The sequence below is a fragment of the Xyrauchen texanus genome, chromosome 9, assembly GCF_025860055.1.
Source record: "Xyrauchen texanus isolate HMW12.3.18 chromosome 9, RBS_HiC_50CHRs, whole genome shotgun sequence".
NCBI classification, from domain to species: Eukaryota; Metazoa; Chordata; class Actinopteri; order Cypriniformes; family Catostomidae; genus Xyrauchen; species Xyrauchen texanus.
In genome coordinates, this window is record NC_068284.1 from 6,956,084 (window position 1) to 6,975,433 (window position 19,350).

The following is a 19,350-nucleotide window of genomic DNA, read 5'->3' on the forward strand; positions in this document are numbered from 1 at the left end:
AAAGTAACACAAATTGTAAACTTGTTTTTCCAGACACTTCATATTTAAAAGTTTGAAGGTTTTGTGTTCTAATAAAAACAATCCATTGGTCAAAACCACTTTAATTCTAAACACTGTTAAGAGTAGGATGCATCTCTTAATGTTGGCTGGCAGTTTAATGCCAAAAGACTGCAAACATATTTCCATGTGGATGGTGCCCGCTGAGTCATGTCAACATTTATTTAAAGAGCACATTTAAAAACAACAGAAGTTGACCCAAAGTACTTTACAGATAAAACAAACAAATATGATGTAAAGAGAACAGAAAATATATTTTACAGGTGTACTTTTAGTCTAATACTTTATTTTAATTATATATAAATATAATTATACATATGATATACTATGCACCCATCTACTGGGGTTCTTCAACTTAACATTATAATATCCTAACATCATATTTATGGGCAAATTGTCGTAATTTCTTTTTTTTTTTACATTTCCTTTGAAGCAAGAATTGTGGGTTGTGAGTGCCCACGAAGGATACACATCATGCATCCTCCGAATTCCCATGAAAGAAGGTTGCATTTGAAGGCTGCATTTGAAAAGTCCTACTCGCTTTTCTGAGAAGAGAGCCTCAATGACATATGCAGCCGACAAATGTGACCTCTGGAGGACTCAGCCTTCCAAACGAGGATGGACATAGAGAATTTACATGCCCATAGGAAGCACTGTCCTTCAGAAAAACATTGGCGTGAGTAAGCCATTTGTTAAAATTCGTGTTGCTGTTTAGTGGACCGATTCACTGAATGTACATTTGACTGGCCGAGGAAGCTGGGTGCCTTTTTCGTCTCTTTTTGTGCTGGGTCCGCCTAGCGGCTGGAGTTTGTTTGTGTAATATAATTTATTCGGGACAGCTTGTGGATAAGTCTGCACGTTTTTGATGCTCACGCCTCCTGTGGCCTGGAGTTTGTTTTGTGGAATATCTCTTGCAGGACATTGGAGTGTTTGGGTTTTTGTTGCATTCATGCATTGGCCGAATGGGCCAGTTACTGAACATTTGTTTGACTGCCCGAGGAACTGAACAACACATTCCTTTTTTCTTTCTTTTGTGCTGGTTCCACTAGGATAAATCTACACATTTGTTGTGTTTATTCCATTTATTGGATTGAGTTTGTTTTATAGACTTTTTGTTGCTGTGTAATTCTGTCTCACAAAATTTGTATTGAAGCACCGGTCTTGAGCAATCATAGGTGTAAATGGACTGTTTGAGTTTAGAGGGTGTGCGTGGGGTTAATGCACACATTTTTCTTTTTCTATAATTTTATATTATTTTATATTGGGGGTTGTTTGTTTTACTAATGGAGAATGTGGTCTTTATAATTAAATTTTTCACATATTCTATTTTTCTAATATGTCAAATGTTAATATTAGTGGATTGTCTCTCTCCAAGTGGAAAGTGAATGTGTTGGGGGTACCCCATAAAATGATGGAATGTTATTTCTTTCTTAAACTTAAGAAATATGATGGACTGTTTCTTCAAGAAACTCATCTTTCCTCACTGGAAGCTTTGGGAAGAAATTTGGGAAGATATGGGGTGGACATGTTTTCTTTAGTGCTGGCTCGAATAAGAGCTGGGGAGTCATTACATTGATAAGTAAATATGTAGTAAACATCTACAATTAAAATGTCTCAAACAGATTAATGATAAATTAGGAAGAGTCATTAATGTTTTAGCAGAAATATTTACGCACCTCACGCTGATGATCAGGGCTTTTTTATAGATTGTGAAGGGATGTTGCAGGCTGCTGGCACCCCTCATGATAATATTGGGAGGAGACTTTAATCTTTTGATGGACTTAGTCCTTGATCATAGTGAAGCAAAAGTGTGTAAGCCCGCCAGAGCAACATTGGCGCTTCACAGGATGTATAAATATCTTTGTCTTATTGGTATTTGGAGACTTTTGAACCCATCAGGTAGGGACTATACATTCGTTCACATCTTCGTCTACTGATGAAGATATTAGAAATTTTGTGGAACCTTTAGAATTCCCCAAACTGACGACTTAGCAAAAACATACTCTTGATTCTGAGATAACCTTAGAGGAGCTTTGTGAGGTAGACAAGTCCTTGCCTATATCTTATGCTTCTGAACTGGCTCCACTTTTGCTAGAATTTATACAGAATCATTAAAGAATGGAAAGTTTCCTCCAACCATGACACAGTCTGATTCTTATATAGGACAAAGATCCAAGCGAGTGTAAGAGCTACCGTCCAATTTCCCTGATCCAGCTATAATCAATTAAGTAAAGTTATGACCTCTCTTATACATATAGATCATGTGGGTTTTATTCGGGGCCACAGCTCTTCTGATAATAATTTATTAGGTGTTTCATCAAAATCATGTGGTGAGTGGCAAATGATCAGACTCAGGACGCTGCCATCTCACTTGATGCAGAAAAGGCATTTGATATGGTAGAATGGGATTATCTTTTTAAGATTTTGGAAATGTATGGGTATGGGAGTACATTTATTTGATGGATTAAGTACAAACAAATGGATTAATTTCAGATTATTTTACCCTAGATTGGGGCACCCGGCAGGGTTGCCCACTTTCCCCATTATTGTTCTTTCTTGCCCTGGAACCATTTGCAGCTGCGAAAAGAATGGAGGTGATTTTCCAGGGATGGTGGCAGGAGTTTGGTGCAAAAGCTTTTGCTTTACGCAGATTATATTTTATTATTCGTCTCTGACACTTCTAGATCTATGCCTTGCCTCCACATAAATATTAATTCCTTTTCTAAATTCTCAGGATACAAAGTTAATTGGTCTAAATCTGAAGCTTTGGCTCTGACAGCGTACTGCCCAGTAATGGCTTCTCAGCCGGGCACTTTCCAGTGGCCCAGACAGGGCATTAAGTATTTGGGCATTTTATTCCCAGTAAATTTGTCTGATTTAGTTAGTTAATTTTGACCCCTTAATAAAAATGTTTTCGAGCAAAGTGTGCAAGTGGGCTCATTACATTTAGCTTTGATTGGGAAGGTTAATGTTGTTAAAATGAATTGTATTCCAAAATTTTACTACCTGCTACAATCTCTATCTGAGGTTGCCCCCTTCTCTTGTTTCTAGCAATTTGATAGCATAGCGAAGACCATCATTTGGAATGGAAAGCTTCCTAGAATACATATTTTAATAAGTTCCATAGGCGAATTGACAAAGGTGGGCTAGGCCTACCCAAGATTTAGTTTTATTATTATGCATTCGGACGCTTCCACCTGAGAGACCCCCTCCCTGGTTTTGTATTGAACAGGAAATTCTTGCTCCTGTTTCGCCATTGCAAAACCTTTCTATCAAACTAATTGGAGAAGTTAAGTTACACCCCGTAATCTCACATTTGCACTTGGTCCTGAGTGTTTAATTCTGACATTTATTTAAATGTTGCCTCGTGGATTGTGAGGGAGGTTAATACACTCAGTGACCTATATGAGAGTGGAGTGTTGAGATATTTTGAAAATTTGGTCCAACATTTTGGGATTCCCAGATCTCAGTTTTATAGGTATTTACACGCTATGCCACCTGCTCTGTACTATTTTTGGGAGTAGCATACACCCCCCTAAAGTGACAGATACTCTGGGAATGGTGATTACTGCTATTGGAAAAGGTCATGAGGCATCAGTGTATTACTCCCTGCTAATTCAGAGTGTGGGGACAGAGCTTTAACTTATATAAAGAGATTATGGGAGAAAGATTACAAATTGGTATTGGAGGAGGGAGTGTGGGCTAGGATTCTAAAAACATCAAGCCTGCATTTAAAGACGCAACGTTGAGTGAGTAACGGATAGGGAACATTGCTTCCCACTGTTACACAATACCACTGATAACAGCAGCAACGAGCACTCATTTTAACATTAAAAATAACAAACTCCAGTGCCAGATCACCTCTTATTATAATACACACAAATTAAACAACATGAAAACGCCTGCTGGATAATAGCCCCAACTTTTGAAAGCACATCGATGTGAACACAAAGACAAATCCTAGATATTTTTAGCCAGTTTTGAGTTGAGCAACTCCCTCTAACCCAGCAGACTGCTGTTCAAGTTTAGAGGAGTAGTGACAACTAATATTGTATTATGAATGGCAGACCCATTAGATTCAAAGTAGAAGTCCTGTTTAGAGACGAGAAACATCACGAGGTGCTTTGATGTAATGGTGGGAAGTTATTTAAATATATAAGGACATAACGTGCTTAGCAATCAGTTTACACATGAATGAAATAAATGAAAATGAAATAATTTTAGTTCAGTTGGACAGGAAAAATAAGTGACTTGATTAGCTGTACAGCACATCAAAAATTTTAATGGATTGGACATCACCTGTATGTGATTTTGGAGCTTTAAAGGTCTAGACACCATTCATTAATAATAATAATAATAATAAGGCATGAGGATGAGAACATTTTGAAATTTAAATTTTTGGGTGAACTCTTTCACTTTAACATGAGAATGACAGAATTAACCTGTAACACATCAAAGATCACATATGAATAGTTACTTAATGTGTGTTGCTTTCTGCTGTAACATTTTTTCACATGTATTTCTGGTTTTATCTTATTCTGTCTTGAATTGGTGAACACACTACCATTAATCTGCAGTGATGTTTATCCTGTTCCATTAAAACATCACTCTTTAAACATATTTTTAAAGTCACTCTGGTGCCATATTTAATGTTCCCCAAAGCTAAACATTTTGTTAATATCCTCCTGTGACTTAATAAACTGTTTAGCAACTGTAAAACTACATACAAATATAGTGACATTCATTGTGGCATTGTTTTGAAAACCTTATGCAACATCACAACATCCAGATTATTTTCATCCAGAGTTGCATACATTTTTGGCCGAGATCTTGTATTGATTATGGGAGAGTCAAACCACACCGTAAAGTCTTCTCCAGTGAATCCCAACGACTTTCAATGGGGTTACGGTCAGGACTCTGTGGTGGCCAATTCATGTGTGAGAATTATTCCTCATGCTCCCTGAACCACTCTTTCACAATTTGAGCCAGATGAATCTTGGCATTGTTGTCCTGGAATATGCCCGTACAGCCAGGGAAGAAAAAAATCCAATGATGTGATAATCTGATCATTCAGTACATTCAATTAGTCAGCTAACTTAATTTTATTGCTGCATAACATTGCTGAGCCTAGACCTGACCGACCAATTGAAGCAACCCCAGATCATAACACAGCCTCCAGATGCTTGTATAGTGGGAACTCTGCATGACAGGTGCAACAATTCCCTTCTTACCCTGACACGCCCATTGCTTTAGAATAGGGTAAATCTGGACTCATCAGACCACATGACCTTTTTCCATTGCTCCACAGTCCAATCTTTATGCTCCCTAGCAAATTGAAGTTGTTTGTTTCCCGATTAGTCTCACTAACAAGTGGCTTTCTTGTTAACACAGCTGTTTAGTCCCAATCCTGTAAGTTCTCATTGCATTGTGCATGTGAAAATGCTCTTACTTTCACTATTAAACATAGGCTTGAGTCCTACTCTGCATTTTTTATGATGTGACCTCAAGCGTTTTAGTGGTTACCAGTCAAATACAGGATCGATTTTAACCCTCTGGGGTTTGAGGGTATTTTGGGCCCTGGAGAAGTTTTGACATGCCTTGACATTTGTGCTTTTTTCAGTTGCTTAAAAAAATATTAATGGCTAAAGTCTGATAACACTGTATTCAGCACAAACTGGGCTACAATAATATGTGAGCAACATGTGTGTACAGGTTTGTATTTATGAGAAAATAACATTTATGCATGGTTTTTGAACAAACAAAAATTTTAAGTCACTGAAATAAGGTCATATAACACATACTCAACATTTGTCCACAAGCCTTTTGAGAACTGGATCTTGTAGCCTAGAGTTTTTGATACAAAATGATGTGAAAACCATCCTGATCATTCATTCATACAAAACAATATAGTAATTTAACTTTTGTAAGACAATGTTAGTGTTAGAAAGGTCATATGCGAGGAGGTGTGAACTATCATGAATATTGATTGTAATTCACACCTGAGGAGACCTCCCTTGGGCCTATCAATGAGGAATGTGACAGAAAGAGAATGAATTTCTATTTGAATATATTGTAAAATGCATTTGTGATCAAAGCTGAATTTTCAGCATCATTAATGCAGTCTTCGGTGTCACATGATCCTTCAGAGATCATTATAATATGCTGATTTTCTAATATGGGCATATTTAAAGTGCATTTTACTCATTTACACCTGAACACATATTTGCAAGCACAAGCTTTGTTGATGATAATGAGGATTTTAACACTAGTTAAAATATTATCTAAACATATTATTTTTATATCATATTAGATATCATATTTATATCATACAGCATACAATTTAAATACCTGCTTTAGCCGAAACCTCTAGTGGCATATTCAAAATGGCAACAACAGGCTTGGGCTGTACTAAAGTAAGATGATGAATCCATGGCGGAACAATGTAGTTCCACTCAAAAGCGTTTTAGAGACAAAAAAAAACACAGAAAATGTCTTAAGGTGTGATAACTGTGGTATAAATATAATAATTTACTCTGATTCACATTGTGGCCACATTACCACCTTGGGGTGTGCATTATTTTTCAAAAAATTCAATGCTCCGTCATCAGATATTCCTTATATAATCATCCCCATCACTCTATCTCCCACTGCCTCAAGAAGCATTAGTATACTGCAATTATGCTAATATATTTATACTATTCAAATGTAATAAAACTTTTTTGTTAAGCATTGATTATATGTGAAGATTGCAGAGACATTGACTAAATGTTCCAAAAAGAAGTGAGAATGCCACAACACTGTTTTCATTGTGCAGGATAAAATTAGATTAGTTTATGCAAAAGTCATGAAATATTTTATTCTACATCAAGATAAGGTTGAAATGTATACTTATGTATAAGGGACATTTATGTATCTTAGATCCTGTAAACCCATTCAACCAAAGTTTTTACAATTTTAATATTTTTGTCTAGTACATTGATATGGTCCGGTGTAGCAAATGAAGTTTATATTGTGCAATAAAAGCACAATTATTCCATTAAGTCTCAAATATAAGATCATACAAAACTTTATAGAACAACTGGAAACATTTTGTGCAAAAAAAAATATATTTAGATTCATTGACACAGCAGGACACTGCTGAAACTATTGCAAATTTAATTCAGTTACTTATGTTCATTTTAGATCTGCTGAAGGTGAAAGAGGAAAGTCAAGAACTGAATGAAGAGGAGGAGAAACATCGGAATCAGAAACCTGATCATTTCAAATCAGAAAAACAAAGTTTTAATTGCTCACAATCTGGAAAGAATTTCTTACAAAGAACTCCAAGAACAAGAGACCACAATTCTCTCACATGTCCACAGTGTGGAAAGAGTTTCTTACATAGAGGAAACCTTAATACTCACATAAGAATTCACACTGGAGAGAAGCCTTACACATGCTCTCAGTGTGAAAAGAGTTTCAATCAAATAGGACACCTTAAGAAACACATAAGAACTCACAACGAAGAGAAGCCTTTCACGTGTCATCAGTGCGGAAAGGGATTCAGTCAAAAAGGAAACCTTCAGAAACACATAAGGATTCACTCTGGAGAGAGACCTTTCATATGTCATCAGTGTGGGAAGAGTTTTACAGAGAAGGGGAACCTTAAAAGACACATAGGAATTCACACTGCAGAGAGAAGTTTTGTATGCCATCAGTGTGGTAAGAGTTTTACAGACAGAGGGAACCTTAAAAATCACATAAGAATTCACACTGGAGAGAAGCCTTTCACATGTCATCGGTGTGGGAAGAGTTACAAAGCTCGAAGAGACCTAAAACTTCATATGAAAATTCATTCTGGACTAAAATAACACTAGTGTTCTGGGTGTGGCAAGAGGGTTGCAGAGACAAGCAATTTCAAAAATCCACACCCGTGTCTCCTGGCTATTTCTTGCTTCTGATACAATAGCTGCGCATAACTGTATATTACTGTATAATCTCTTTATACTTTTACAGTAAATGTATAAATATACATGTTAACAGCACACATGGTGAGAGGAGGTGATAGCTTTAAATGTACACGTTATTGATGAAGTTAAGGTTTACAAACAAATGCTCTGCTCCGGCACTTTCGGGCTGTTTTGGAAGTTAAGAAAATGTATTTGTTGTTCCAGCACATCCCACAGATGCTCGATCAGATTGAGATCTGGGGAATTTGGAGGCAAGGTCAACACCTTTAACTCTTCTTCATGTTCCTCAAACCATCCTCGAACGATGTGTGGCAGGGTGCATTATCCTGCCAAGAGAGGCCACTGCAATCAGGGAATTCCGTTGACATGAAGGGGTGTACCTGGTCTGCAATGATGTTTAGGTAGATGGCACATGTATAATTGACATCCACATGAATAAACGGACCCAGTGTTTCCCAGCAGAACATTGCCCAGAGCATCACACTACCTCCACTGGCTTGTCGTCTCTCTACAGTCCATCATGTTGCCATCACTTCCCTAGGGAAACACGCACACAGCCATCCACATGATGTAAATAAAAACACGACTCATTGGACCAGACGACCTTCAACTTCTGCTCCAAGGTCGAATTCTGACGCTCGCGTGCCCATTGTAGGTGCTTTTGAGAGTGGACGTGGGTCATCATGGGCACTCTGACTGGTTTGTGGCGATTCACTGTTTGTTGTGATTATCATAAAATTTCCTGCGAGAAGAAAATATGACAAAAATGATTAATTACCTATGATTTATGACCTAACAGGTGTACATTTGACCTTTGCCTTTATAGTAATATAACCATGTTTGTTAAACTAATGCTTAACTTTATCAAGGTTACCCCATTTGTTCAGCTTCTGTATAGTGGCTATGAAAGTACATTTTGTTGCACATCATCACATTTTGTTTTAGCAAAATTGTTACATGGTCGAGAGAGAGAGACAGCAAATAATGTATACCTACCTTTCAGAATGCCTGTTTTGACCACACCACTCTGATCCATATAAGTTTATTATTATCTAATGGTCCAGACAGTAAAATTTAAATAATATAGTCACATAACATCTACAGACGTCTAATAATAAATACAAGATAATTATATTTATGTAAACTTACACATTTGATCGATGCAGTCCAAGTTTTCGCGTTCATTGAAATGCGCTGAATTGCACACTGAAAAAGCCTGTTAAACATCAAGTAACAAACGGTACGTTTTTTCTTGTAAATTTCAAATATTTTATAAATAAATAAATCGTACAAACAGCATATACTTTTGAAAATAAATTCCAATTTAAAAGAGTAATTTCACGCATTAAACACCCCTCCGTGGTCTTGCACACAAACGTGAATTACCCTACAGTGATTATTGAACAAAATCTATTTTAAATGGGTTGTTGTTGTGGTGGGGTGTCGTACCCAAATTATCTGCAAGAAAAACACATGTACACTAATGGTTTTAAAATAACGCATGGAGGCATGAGGACTGCAGATGTTGCCAGGGCAATAAATTGCAATGTCCGTACTGTGAGACGCTTAAGACAGTGCTACAGGAATACAAGAAGGACAGCTGATCGTCCTCGCAGTGGCAGATGTTTAGCAACACCTGTACAGGATTGGTACATCCGAATACCACACCTGTGGGACAGGTACAGGATGGCAACAACAATTGCTCGAGTTACACCAGGAACGCACAATCCCTCCATCAGTGCTCAGACTGTCCACAATGGGCTGAGAGAGGCTGGACTGAGGGCTTCTTGGCCTGTTGTAAGGCAGGTCCTAACCAGACATCAGAGAAGTTACAGGGAAGACATCCTCCTCCCTCATGTGGTACTTATCCTGACATGACCCTCCAGCATGACAATGCCACCAGCCATACTGCTTGTTCTATGTGTGATTTCCTGCAAGACAGGAATGTCAGTGTTCAGCCATGGCTAGAGCACGGATCTCAATCCCATTGAGCATGTCTGAAACCTGTTGGATTGGAGGGCTAGGGCCATTCCCCCCCAGAAATGTCCGGGAACTTGCAAGTGGCTTGGTGCGAGAGTGGAGTAACATCTCACAACTAGAACTGGCAAATCTGGTGCAGTCCATGAGGAGGAGATGCACTGCAGTACTTAATGCAGCTGGTGGCCACATCAGATACTGACTGTTAATTTTATGTCTGTCACATGTCTGTGAAACTTGATCAGTTTATGTCTTCATTGTTGAATCTTTTTAGGTTCATAAAAATATGTATACATTTTAAGTTTGCTGAAATAAATAAACAGTTGAAAGTAAAGGGACGTTTCTTTTTTTGCTTAGTTTATTATATAAAGAGAAATGAAGTGCAAACACAATAAAGAGTAACTTTTGGCTGAAAAGATTATTTAATTTTAAACATTATTTAATTTTGGTCAAATTAATTTGTTTGCAAATGAGTTTGTAGTTTAACACATTGTTCAGCATGAGAGATACAGTTTAATGATTTGGGGATTTTTATATAAACACACTGTATTTTTATTTATTTTTTTAGCAATAAAAAACAATTTAATGACAGAAAAATCTTGATTAATAATAGTGTTTAAAATCGTATCATCATTTTAACCATTATTTTATAGCCTTACCATTTCAACTTGTGTTCAAAAGGTGGGATGCAGGTAAATGGGCACCTCCTGTCTTTCTCTCAATAAACTTAAGATCTCTGTGAAACTCCATTTAAGACGTTTTGTTATATTTAATATACGGAAGACTTTTTTCCTTTTTTTTTTTTTTGTCATTTGAGTACTTTTTAAACATCCACATTCCAGGGACACCCTGCCTGGTTATTTCTATATTCTCAGCACTATATGTGATAACGTAAGTATTACCCCAAATATACACCTCTTGAAATTTCATTCTCATTTGGTCTTTTATCATTTTATAATCATTTTGTGATTTTAGACACAGCTTGTGGGCAAGACTTTTATTTTGCTTCTTCAATGTTGTGACGTCAAACGGGCTGCGCCACTGTTGTGATTCGACTGAGGAAAGGTTTGTTTTTAAACGCTTCAGCATTGAAGTTGTATTAAACGATACAAACCGCTCAAAAATGATTTTAAGCTTTACTAATATGCTCCAATAATATGCTAATATTACCAAAGATTCGTTTTTAATATGAAATGAATACAGATTATTACTGAAAATAAATACATCCACATATGATGTTATTTTCTGTGCATTTCATTTTAGTTTTATTCAGTAATCCCAACATCTTGCTTGCATAAACGTGACAAAGTGTCCAGATAAGGAGGAAAAAGGTGAAGTGAGATCTGTGTGACAAACTGCTGTAAAGATGGAGTTTATTAAAGAAGAGAGTGAAGACATCAGTATTACACAAACATGTGGAATAAAAACTGAAGATACTGAAGAACAAAGAGGTTTGTATTTATTCTTAATAAGTGCACTCAGCAATTTGTCCTTATTAGATCGTTTTACTTAAAGAAATGTATTTTTCAAATGTACACACATGAAAAGAAGTTTAAAAACTGTAATTTATAGTATTGAGTGTTGCCCAAATAGACAATTAAAGTATGTACATCATTAGCAAAGACACCTGGTGTTAACAAGAAGAGTCTACTGAAGGAAAGATGGAGACACAACAAGAACAGAAAAACAAGAACAAACCAGCAGATGGGAGGATGCTGGAGAATAGTCTAAATACAGCATTTAACAGACACATGACAGAAGTAGTACGAGTAGTATGCCATTTCGAACTCAGCCTCTTTTATACTGAGATATCAACCTCCATGGTATGCCATAGGAGAGAGCATCAACTTGGATCATGTGAGTCTTCTAAAGGGTTTCACACACAGGACACGTCTGGTGGACGACATGGTGCGTTGTAAAATTCGAAACAGTTGATTTTGACGAATGTTCTTGCACCGCCGTTCGGCATCTGTCAGTGCCCACCTATGACTCCGAAGGCTGCTCAAATTTCTGCCACGCCACGGACAGCAACTCGCATATTTTCCATTAAATTTGACCCAAATCATTTTCAAAGGACATAGATTTCTTTACACTAGCCTTGTTCATTCTTTAAGAAGGGGAAAACCTTGGTAACTTTAGTGTGTACTGTCTGCCACCTGAACCGCATCGACGTGCCCAGTGTTTGATATACCTGCGATGTGTCCTATATGCAACGCGGCGTGACGCTTCTCGTCCGGTGTGTGACAGGCTTAAGCCAATCGTATAATGGCCCTTAACATCCATAAATTGGTGTTAAATGCAGGCTGTAAGCAATCTGATGTCAGTTCAGCAATAACTTGGGTTATTAAATCAGACTAATTCAAAGAAGAGTTGCTGATTTGAATTCAGTCATTTTACATTCCTTGGCGATCACCTTGAGTTGTTTCCACAGGAATTTTTTTTTTTAATGTTGTGTTTATAAGAAAGAAATGTGAGAGATATTGATATTTTGTGATTTTTAAGAGATTCATGTGTTTAACAACAGGTGAATCGGTAATTTCTACTATTGTACATAAAAATGCACCTTCTCTTTCTTTTATTAATTAGTTCAGCCTATTTCGCAATGCTAGAAATGCTGCATAGTGTAATGATTAACACATGCACCATATAATTGCAAACACTTGATAATTGGGTCTGAATCCCACACTAACTGAGTGTAAATGATCACCATAATGTTTTGTTTATAAATATTTATTGCACAGTCTGTATAAGCATAAATATTTGTAAAATGTGTTAATACAAAAGAAAGTGTTGTTTTAGAAAAAAAAATTTTTTTGGAATTTAAAATAATTTTGAAACCGTAATTATAAAATCTTATATATGAAGGTCTACATATTCTGCAAAAATCCAGGTCTGTTTATTCCATGATATTGTAGTTAGTTCTGGTCCTCGAATCTGATTGGACAAGAGAGACGTTCCATGAGCACTGATGGTCTTACAGCATCAGCACTTTTGACGCTTCACTGTGTGTGTGTATCACTCCGCTTGTGTTCGTGCCATTCTAAACTAAAGTGTAAGAGCAGTGCAGATGTGATAATAGCAACTGTTTGTCTTTTTTTTCTTTTTGACATTACATATGTAGCAGCAGGTGGTGGCAAAAGATCATTTTTGTGTCTAATATGAGCCAGTTAGGTGACGTGAAGTGGGTCCGTGTCAGCCACTGTTTACATGCAACAGCTCTTTGTGATCGTGTGTATTACTACTACACTACTAAAGCTAAGAAATAGCTTTAACCGCTTTAAACGAACAACTTCTGCATTAAGGCTCATCACAGCTGAGAGACACAACAGACTGATTAATTACACAATGGGTGCTGTTTAAAATGACGAAGAACATTGCGGTTTCTATAGTGATCGACTCTTGTGCACCGGCTACCGAGAAATAGGGAGAAATACCCCCGATTGGATGCTATTTTTCCACTGAGAAAGCTGATCTTCATATGCAACTGGTCAAAAGTTTTGAAACACTTGACTGAAATGTTTCTCATGATCTTAAAAATATTTTGATCTGAAGGCGTATGCTTAAATGTTTAAAATTTGTTTTGTTGACAAAAATATAATTGTGCCACCATATGAATTATTTAATTATTTAACAAACAAATATTTAATGCATTTTTATTTATTTTTTTAAATGGATGACTTGGACAAATAATAAAGAAAAGCAGCCAATACATGCCCTGGATAGATGGGAACTCCTTCAATACTGTTTAAAAAGCACCCCAGGGTGAAACCTGAAGAAGTTGCTTGAGAAATAAAAAAAATCTCTATATTTTTGCAATGAACACTAAATCAAGCCAAACCTCGAATAATTTTCAATCTTTATTGAAAATGTTTAATTTTCAAAACATTTTATGTAGTGCAGCGCAGCTTTAAGTACAGACTGAGGTGATGCTTAAGTGTAGTGATGGTATTGATGTTTCTATTCTGTTTTTTATTTGATTATATTAGTTTCTGAGTAATTTGGGTACAATTCAGTTATAACAAGGTTTGTATAGTCATGGAAATCATGGAAAAATCATGGAATTTACAAATAACATTTTTCAGATCTGGAAATGTCATGGACAAATAAGTTAACATGAACTGTTTTGGAAAAGTCATGGGTTTTCCTAACCAACTATTTTCTGCAGTACAGGTGTGTTTAGAATTCTTCAAGCTTGGCATGATCGTGGAGCAATGCGAGAAAGTGCTACTCGGATGCTTTTAACATTTGCGCCGCACAGAGCAGGATGGAATATGCATTGCTGCATAAACTGAGTAGAATAGGCGATGAGCGATCATTCTCTTATATTTAACGAGTAACATGACAGAAGATGTGCAGTGATTGTCACTGATGTCCCTTGATATTTCCCTCAGCCACTTCCGTCAAGTGTCAACAGATGAGACACGGTTTCTTTTAAATGGTAAGATAAAAAAGCCCTCAAAGTAAAAAGCAAGCAAACAACATCAAGCTTTAAAGCCTTTACAGCAGCAAATACAGCCCCTTAATAAAACTAGGTGTGGACATTTTTTTCCAATGAAATACAAAAAATAAAATGTGTCTTTATAATTCTAAAGAAAATAATAATTTATTTGGCCTTTTGCTGTCTTTGAGTGGAGCTCAGTTGTATTTCCTGTTTCATATTTGTAATAATCTACTTACTATTTATGTACATTTTAGACCTGATGGATCTGAAAGAGGAAAGTCAAGAATTGAATAACTTGGAGGAAAAACATCATCAGAAATCCTTTAATTGCTCAATGACTGAACAGAATTTCACACAAAAAAGAACTCGAAGAACAGGGTCTAAAAAAAAATTCACCTGCCCTCAGTGTGGAAAAAGTTTCACACATAAAGGAAACTTTGATATCCACATTAGAATTCACACTGAAGAGAAGCCTTACACGTGTCATCAGTGTGGAAAGAGTTTCACATTAAACGTATATCTTAAGAGGCACCTGACCATTCACAATGGGGAGAAGCCTTTCATATGCATTCAGTGTGGAAAGAGTTTCACTTGTATATCATATCTTAATGGCCACACAAGAATTCATGCTGAAGAGAAGCCATTTACATGCCATCAGTGTGGAAAGAGTTTCACACTAAAAGGATATCTTAGGAAGCACATGAGAATTCACACTGGACAGAAGCTTATCATATGCACTCAGTGTGGAAAGAGTTTTACAGAAGAAAGCAGCCTTAGGAAGCACTTAAGACTTCACACCGGAGAGAAGCCTTTCACATGTTCTCTGTGTGGAAAGAGTTTCACTTATGTATCATACCTAAAAGAGCACACAAGAACTCACACTGAAGAGAAGCCTTTCACATGCCATCAGTGTGGAAAGAGTTTCACACTAAAAGGATATCTTAGGAAGCACCTGAGAAGTCACACTGGAGAGAAGCCTTATATTTGCACTCCATGTGGAAAGAGTTTCACACAAGAAAGACACCTTAGGAAGCACCTAAAGTCTCCGATTCACTCACGGCAAAGCTCTTCGCTCAGAGCTAGTAAGAAGATCGGAACAGCTGAGCGACGGCATACTGTTTGCGAAGATTCGGACACCAGCTATGCTGCTGGGAGAGGCGTTCAATCTGAGAATGCACAAGACTACATGTAAAACATCAGCTAATGTGACATTAAATGTGTTATTAATGACTTCAGGCCTCATTTTAGAAGTAGAATTCACATGAGATCAGTAAAAAAGAAACTGTTTTAACCATTCGATGATGATTTAAAGTAATAAACTGTATATGAAGTAGATAATGTTTAATTTGAATGTTTACATTCTTCATTTATGATGCTAATGTGCTAACATGCTTGTACATTGCCATAATATGCACCAATTACACATTGTTTTTTTGTGGCATTTTTTTTTTCCCCTTTTCTCCCAATTTGGAATGCCTAATTCCCACTACTTAGTAGGTCCTCGTGGTGGCACGGTTACTCACCTAAATCAGGGTGGAGGAGGACAAGTCTCAGTTGCCTCCTCTTCTGAGCCCATCAATCATGCCACGTAGCTCATTGTGCTGACACCTTGGAGACTCATGCTACTCTCTGCGATCCACACACAACTTACCACGTGCCCCATTGAGAGCGAGAACTACAAATCGTGACCACGATGAGGTTACCCCATGTGACTTTACTATCTCTAGCAACTGGGCCAATTTGGTTGCTTAGGAGACCTTGTTGGAGTCACTCAGCACACCCTGGATTCGAAGTCGTGACTTCAGGGGTGGTAGTTAGCGTTAGACTAATTGGCGCCATTCATTTGCCCTGTCCCAAATGGCACACTCCGGACTTGTGGACTTCCTCAGAGTCCACACTTTGGTGACGTCATGTAGTGCAGACTTATAGGGCCCCTCGCGCAAGTCCACAAGGGCGCATTGAGAAGTATTTTTGGGACAGACTCGATCGTGAAGCGTGGTTATTGTTGGACAGGAGCTGCAGGTTCGGTTCGAGGAAATATGCTGCCTATTGTTGTTGTTTTTACTATTGTGTTTGTGAGATGGCTTGCCATGCAGAGAAATCACATTTATATGCTCCGACGTCGTAGAAGACAAGATTATTTTTCATGCATACAAATGCTGATGTTATGCACGGAGGAAAGGGTAAGCAAGTAAATGTTATTGACTTTGTAGATAAACATATAACTTGTCAAAAGTCGTTAATGCATTAAGTCATTATTATTTGATTTACTGTTTAATTTTCTTTTTTCTTTATATACATATATATATATATATATATGTGTATTTTATATTTTTTATGTGCACCTTGTTTTTTTTATGTCGTTTTTAATTTACAGGTTTAAATATCCATACTTCACTTACATATGACTCAGTAAAGCCCTGCCATTCGGTTCTATATAATGAATCGTTATGCGATCAGCCTATTATTATTCAGCGCGCTATTACTATGTTTGAGACATCAACCACTGGTCGATGACCATAATGTTTGTATAAACTGTAGGTTACAACTGGTAAAATGTACACAGTCATAAAAACCATAATGATACTTACACTTAAATATTTTCTTCTCAGCCATGTTATCAATTGTCTGTGTCCGTGAGCGAAAGCGCTCTTCACACCAGTTGTCTGATTGGCCTTTCGCAATGACTCCTGGGTACTTGAAGTGCGTGAAGCCTGGATCTATGCGGGCTTCGCGGAAGACCGCTTCAAGGGTACAAAGGGGGCGCTGCTGAGCACACTTCAGAGCGTTAAAATGCTAAATGGGACGGCCTACGGACTCGTAGACTCAGCGAGCACGCGCAATTTAAGTCCACGAGACCGAAAGTCTGCATGAAGTGCGCCATTTGGGACAGGGCTATTAACTTCCAAATGCTATAGGTAGATCACAGGCTATCTTCATCAACCTCATTATTATTAATGCAATGACTCTGGTGTATTTCCATGATCCACTGTCCAACATCACCAGCTAACATTTATGGGTGATCCTATGTTTATGTTTAAGGAGTATTTTAAAGACAAAACTCTACAAACAATTCTAGTTTTAAAGAATAGATCGAAGTATATTTAAACCTTTTTAGCATGACTTTAATTAGGGCGGCTCAGTGGCTCAGCACTGTCACCTCACAGCTCAGCTGGGCGCTTCTGTGTGGAGTTTGCATGTTTATGTGGGTTTCCTCCAGGTGCTCCAGTTTCCCCCACATGTTCAAAACATGCCGGTTAAGTGAATAGCCCCACAGGTGTGAGTGAGAGTTCCCCAGCCACTGGGGATGCATCAGGAAGGGCATCCAGTATAAAACCTGTGCCAAGTCAATGGTCCACTGTGGCAACTTCTAATGGGAGCAGCTGAAAGAAGTGTGTCTTTAATTACTTATTCATATTTTCTGTGTTGTTATCCTGCACTGTCAGTAAAAAAGAAAGTGTAAAATTTGTACTTTAAGGGGTACAGTGGCTTGTCACTGAGGAAGAACCCTCAAAGGTACATCCGTGTACCCTTAAATGTGGGTAAAAATGTTTGTACCCTTACAGCTTGTACCTTTTAAGAGGCAAATATGTGCCCTTGGTGACTAGGACCTCACTGATATGGTACTATAATGTACCACTGGAAAAGGTGCAGATTTAGCCTTTTAAGGGTACTGCCCCACTGACAAGCATTTTGTACCATATGAACGGCATATTTGTACTCAATAAAGCATATTCAAAACTGCCAACTTGATGTGTAATCACATTTATTTAACACTTTAAACATCTCCGAATCACAATTTGTCATCAAATACAGTAAGATACAAATAATATTTTTGAGCCATTTTGCTTTAGAAATATTACTAAACATTACATTTTTACATAAGTACCCTTTAATACTCTACAAACATCACAGGCGATCTTATAACACAATGGCAGTTGAAAGTATCTCACTTTAAAGCTTAGAGAAAAGAACAAAACGAACACGTGGACACAAATCACTTTGAAGAAGCATCTCTTATTTTATGTGACACAAGTCTCATGAACTAGTTTATGAGTGTGAGATCTTTTGGGTCCTATAAGCTTTAAACGGAGGCCCAATCCACTGCCATTGCATTTAAAGGGCGGGCTGTGATAATTCTGAAAAATATCTCCTGAAACATCGTGAGGGTAAAATATGACCATTTTTATTTTTCTGTGTTAATAGCCTCTTCTGAAATAAAGGACAACTTTGAATGATTCTTTACTCATATCTTTGCAATAGCACATTGCAGGAAGTGAGCATATTTTTTATATAAAGCAACAACAAAAGCAAAGTCATGTTTAAAGGAATGTTTGCACTGAAGGCTGCAATTACTCCCGTTTGATTCTTATTCCTTTGCACACCATCCATTTGATCAGGACTTGATCCATCCTGGTGAAAGCCATTTTCATATGGTGTATCAGCATCACACTGTAAGAAGAAAACATTATGTTAGAACAGTATTAAACCCATGCAACATCTGCAAAAACAACTTTCCAAGCTTTAGTAAATTTGCTATGACAGAACTTATAGTATTACATCATTCTGACGAAGCAAAAACATTTGTTTGACAATATTTACTAATATAATCTGCAGTAATGCCACAGTAAATACCTGGAAGATCTTCTGCAAATATCTCCTCTCTTGCTTCAATGTGTATTTTGGCCAAAAATGATTTTTCTTGGTGCAAGCTCATGCTCAATTCTAGATTTGACTGTTCTAGAATGGTGATAAATGGATTCGGTCTGTTGATAAATGGATTCGGTCCATCACATTATATAATGTTGTGGTTATTGTCGTAACTTCCATTCCCAAAGGTGGAGGGAACGAGAAGTGTGCTGATGTAGTGACAATAAGGGTTGCTCTTGAGAGCCACAAAACACCGCAATCTTTAAGAAAAGGCCA

At 37.3% G+C, this 19,350-nt stretch overlaps 2 protein-coding genes across 2 annotated transcripts in view; one reads left to right on the plus strand and one right to left on the minus strand.

The window, feature by feature from the left end:
• LOC127649569 (gastrula zinc finger protein XlCGF57.1-like) overlaps positions 1 to 19,350 on the minus strand; it is a 112,340-nt gene that overhangs the window by 52,059 nt on the left and 40,931 nt on the right. The window lies entirely within an intron of this gene.
• On the plus strand, positions 11,034 to 18,163 carry LOC127649576 (gastrula zinc finger protein XlCGF8.2DB-like). The gene is made up of 3 exons (XM_052134753.1): positions 11,034 to 11,048; positions 11,247 to 11,434; positions 14,679 to 18,163. The coding sequence occupies exons 2-3, from the start codon at positions 11,350 to 11,352 to the stop codon at positions 15,614 to 15,616; spliced, it is 1,023 nt and encodes a 340-aa protein (XP_051990713.1). The 5' UTR covers positions 11,034 to 11,048; positions 11,247 to 11,349; the 3' UTR covers positions 15,617 to 18,163.

Bases quoted from the DNA above. Each gene is read 5' to 3' on its own strand.
- LOC127649576 (XM_052134753.1), top strand. From the start codon at position 11,350: ATGGAGTTTATTAAAGAAGAGAGTGAAGACATCAGTATTACACAAACA. The intron at 11,435-14,678 runs GTTTGTATTTAT...TGTACATTTTAG, and splicing joins AGATACTGAAGAACAAAGAG to ACCTGATGGATCTGAAAGAG.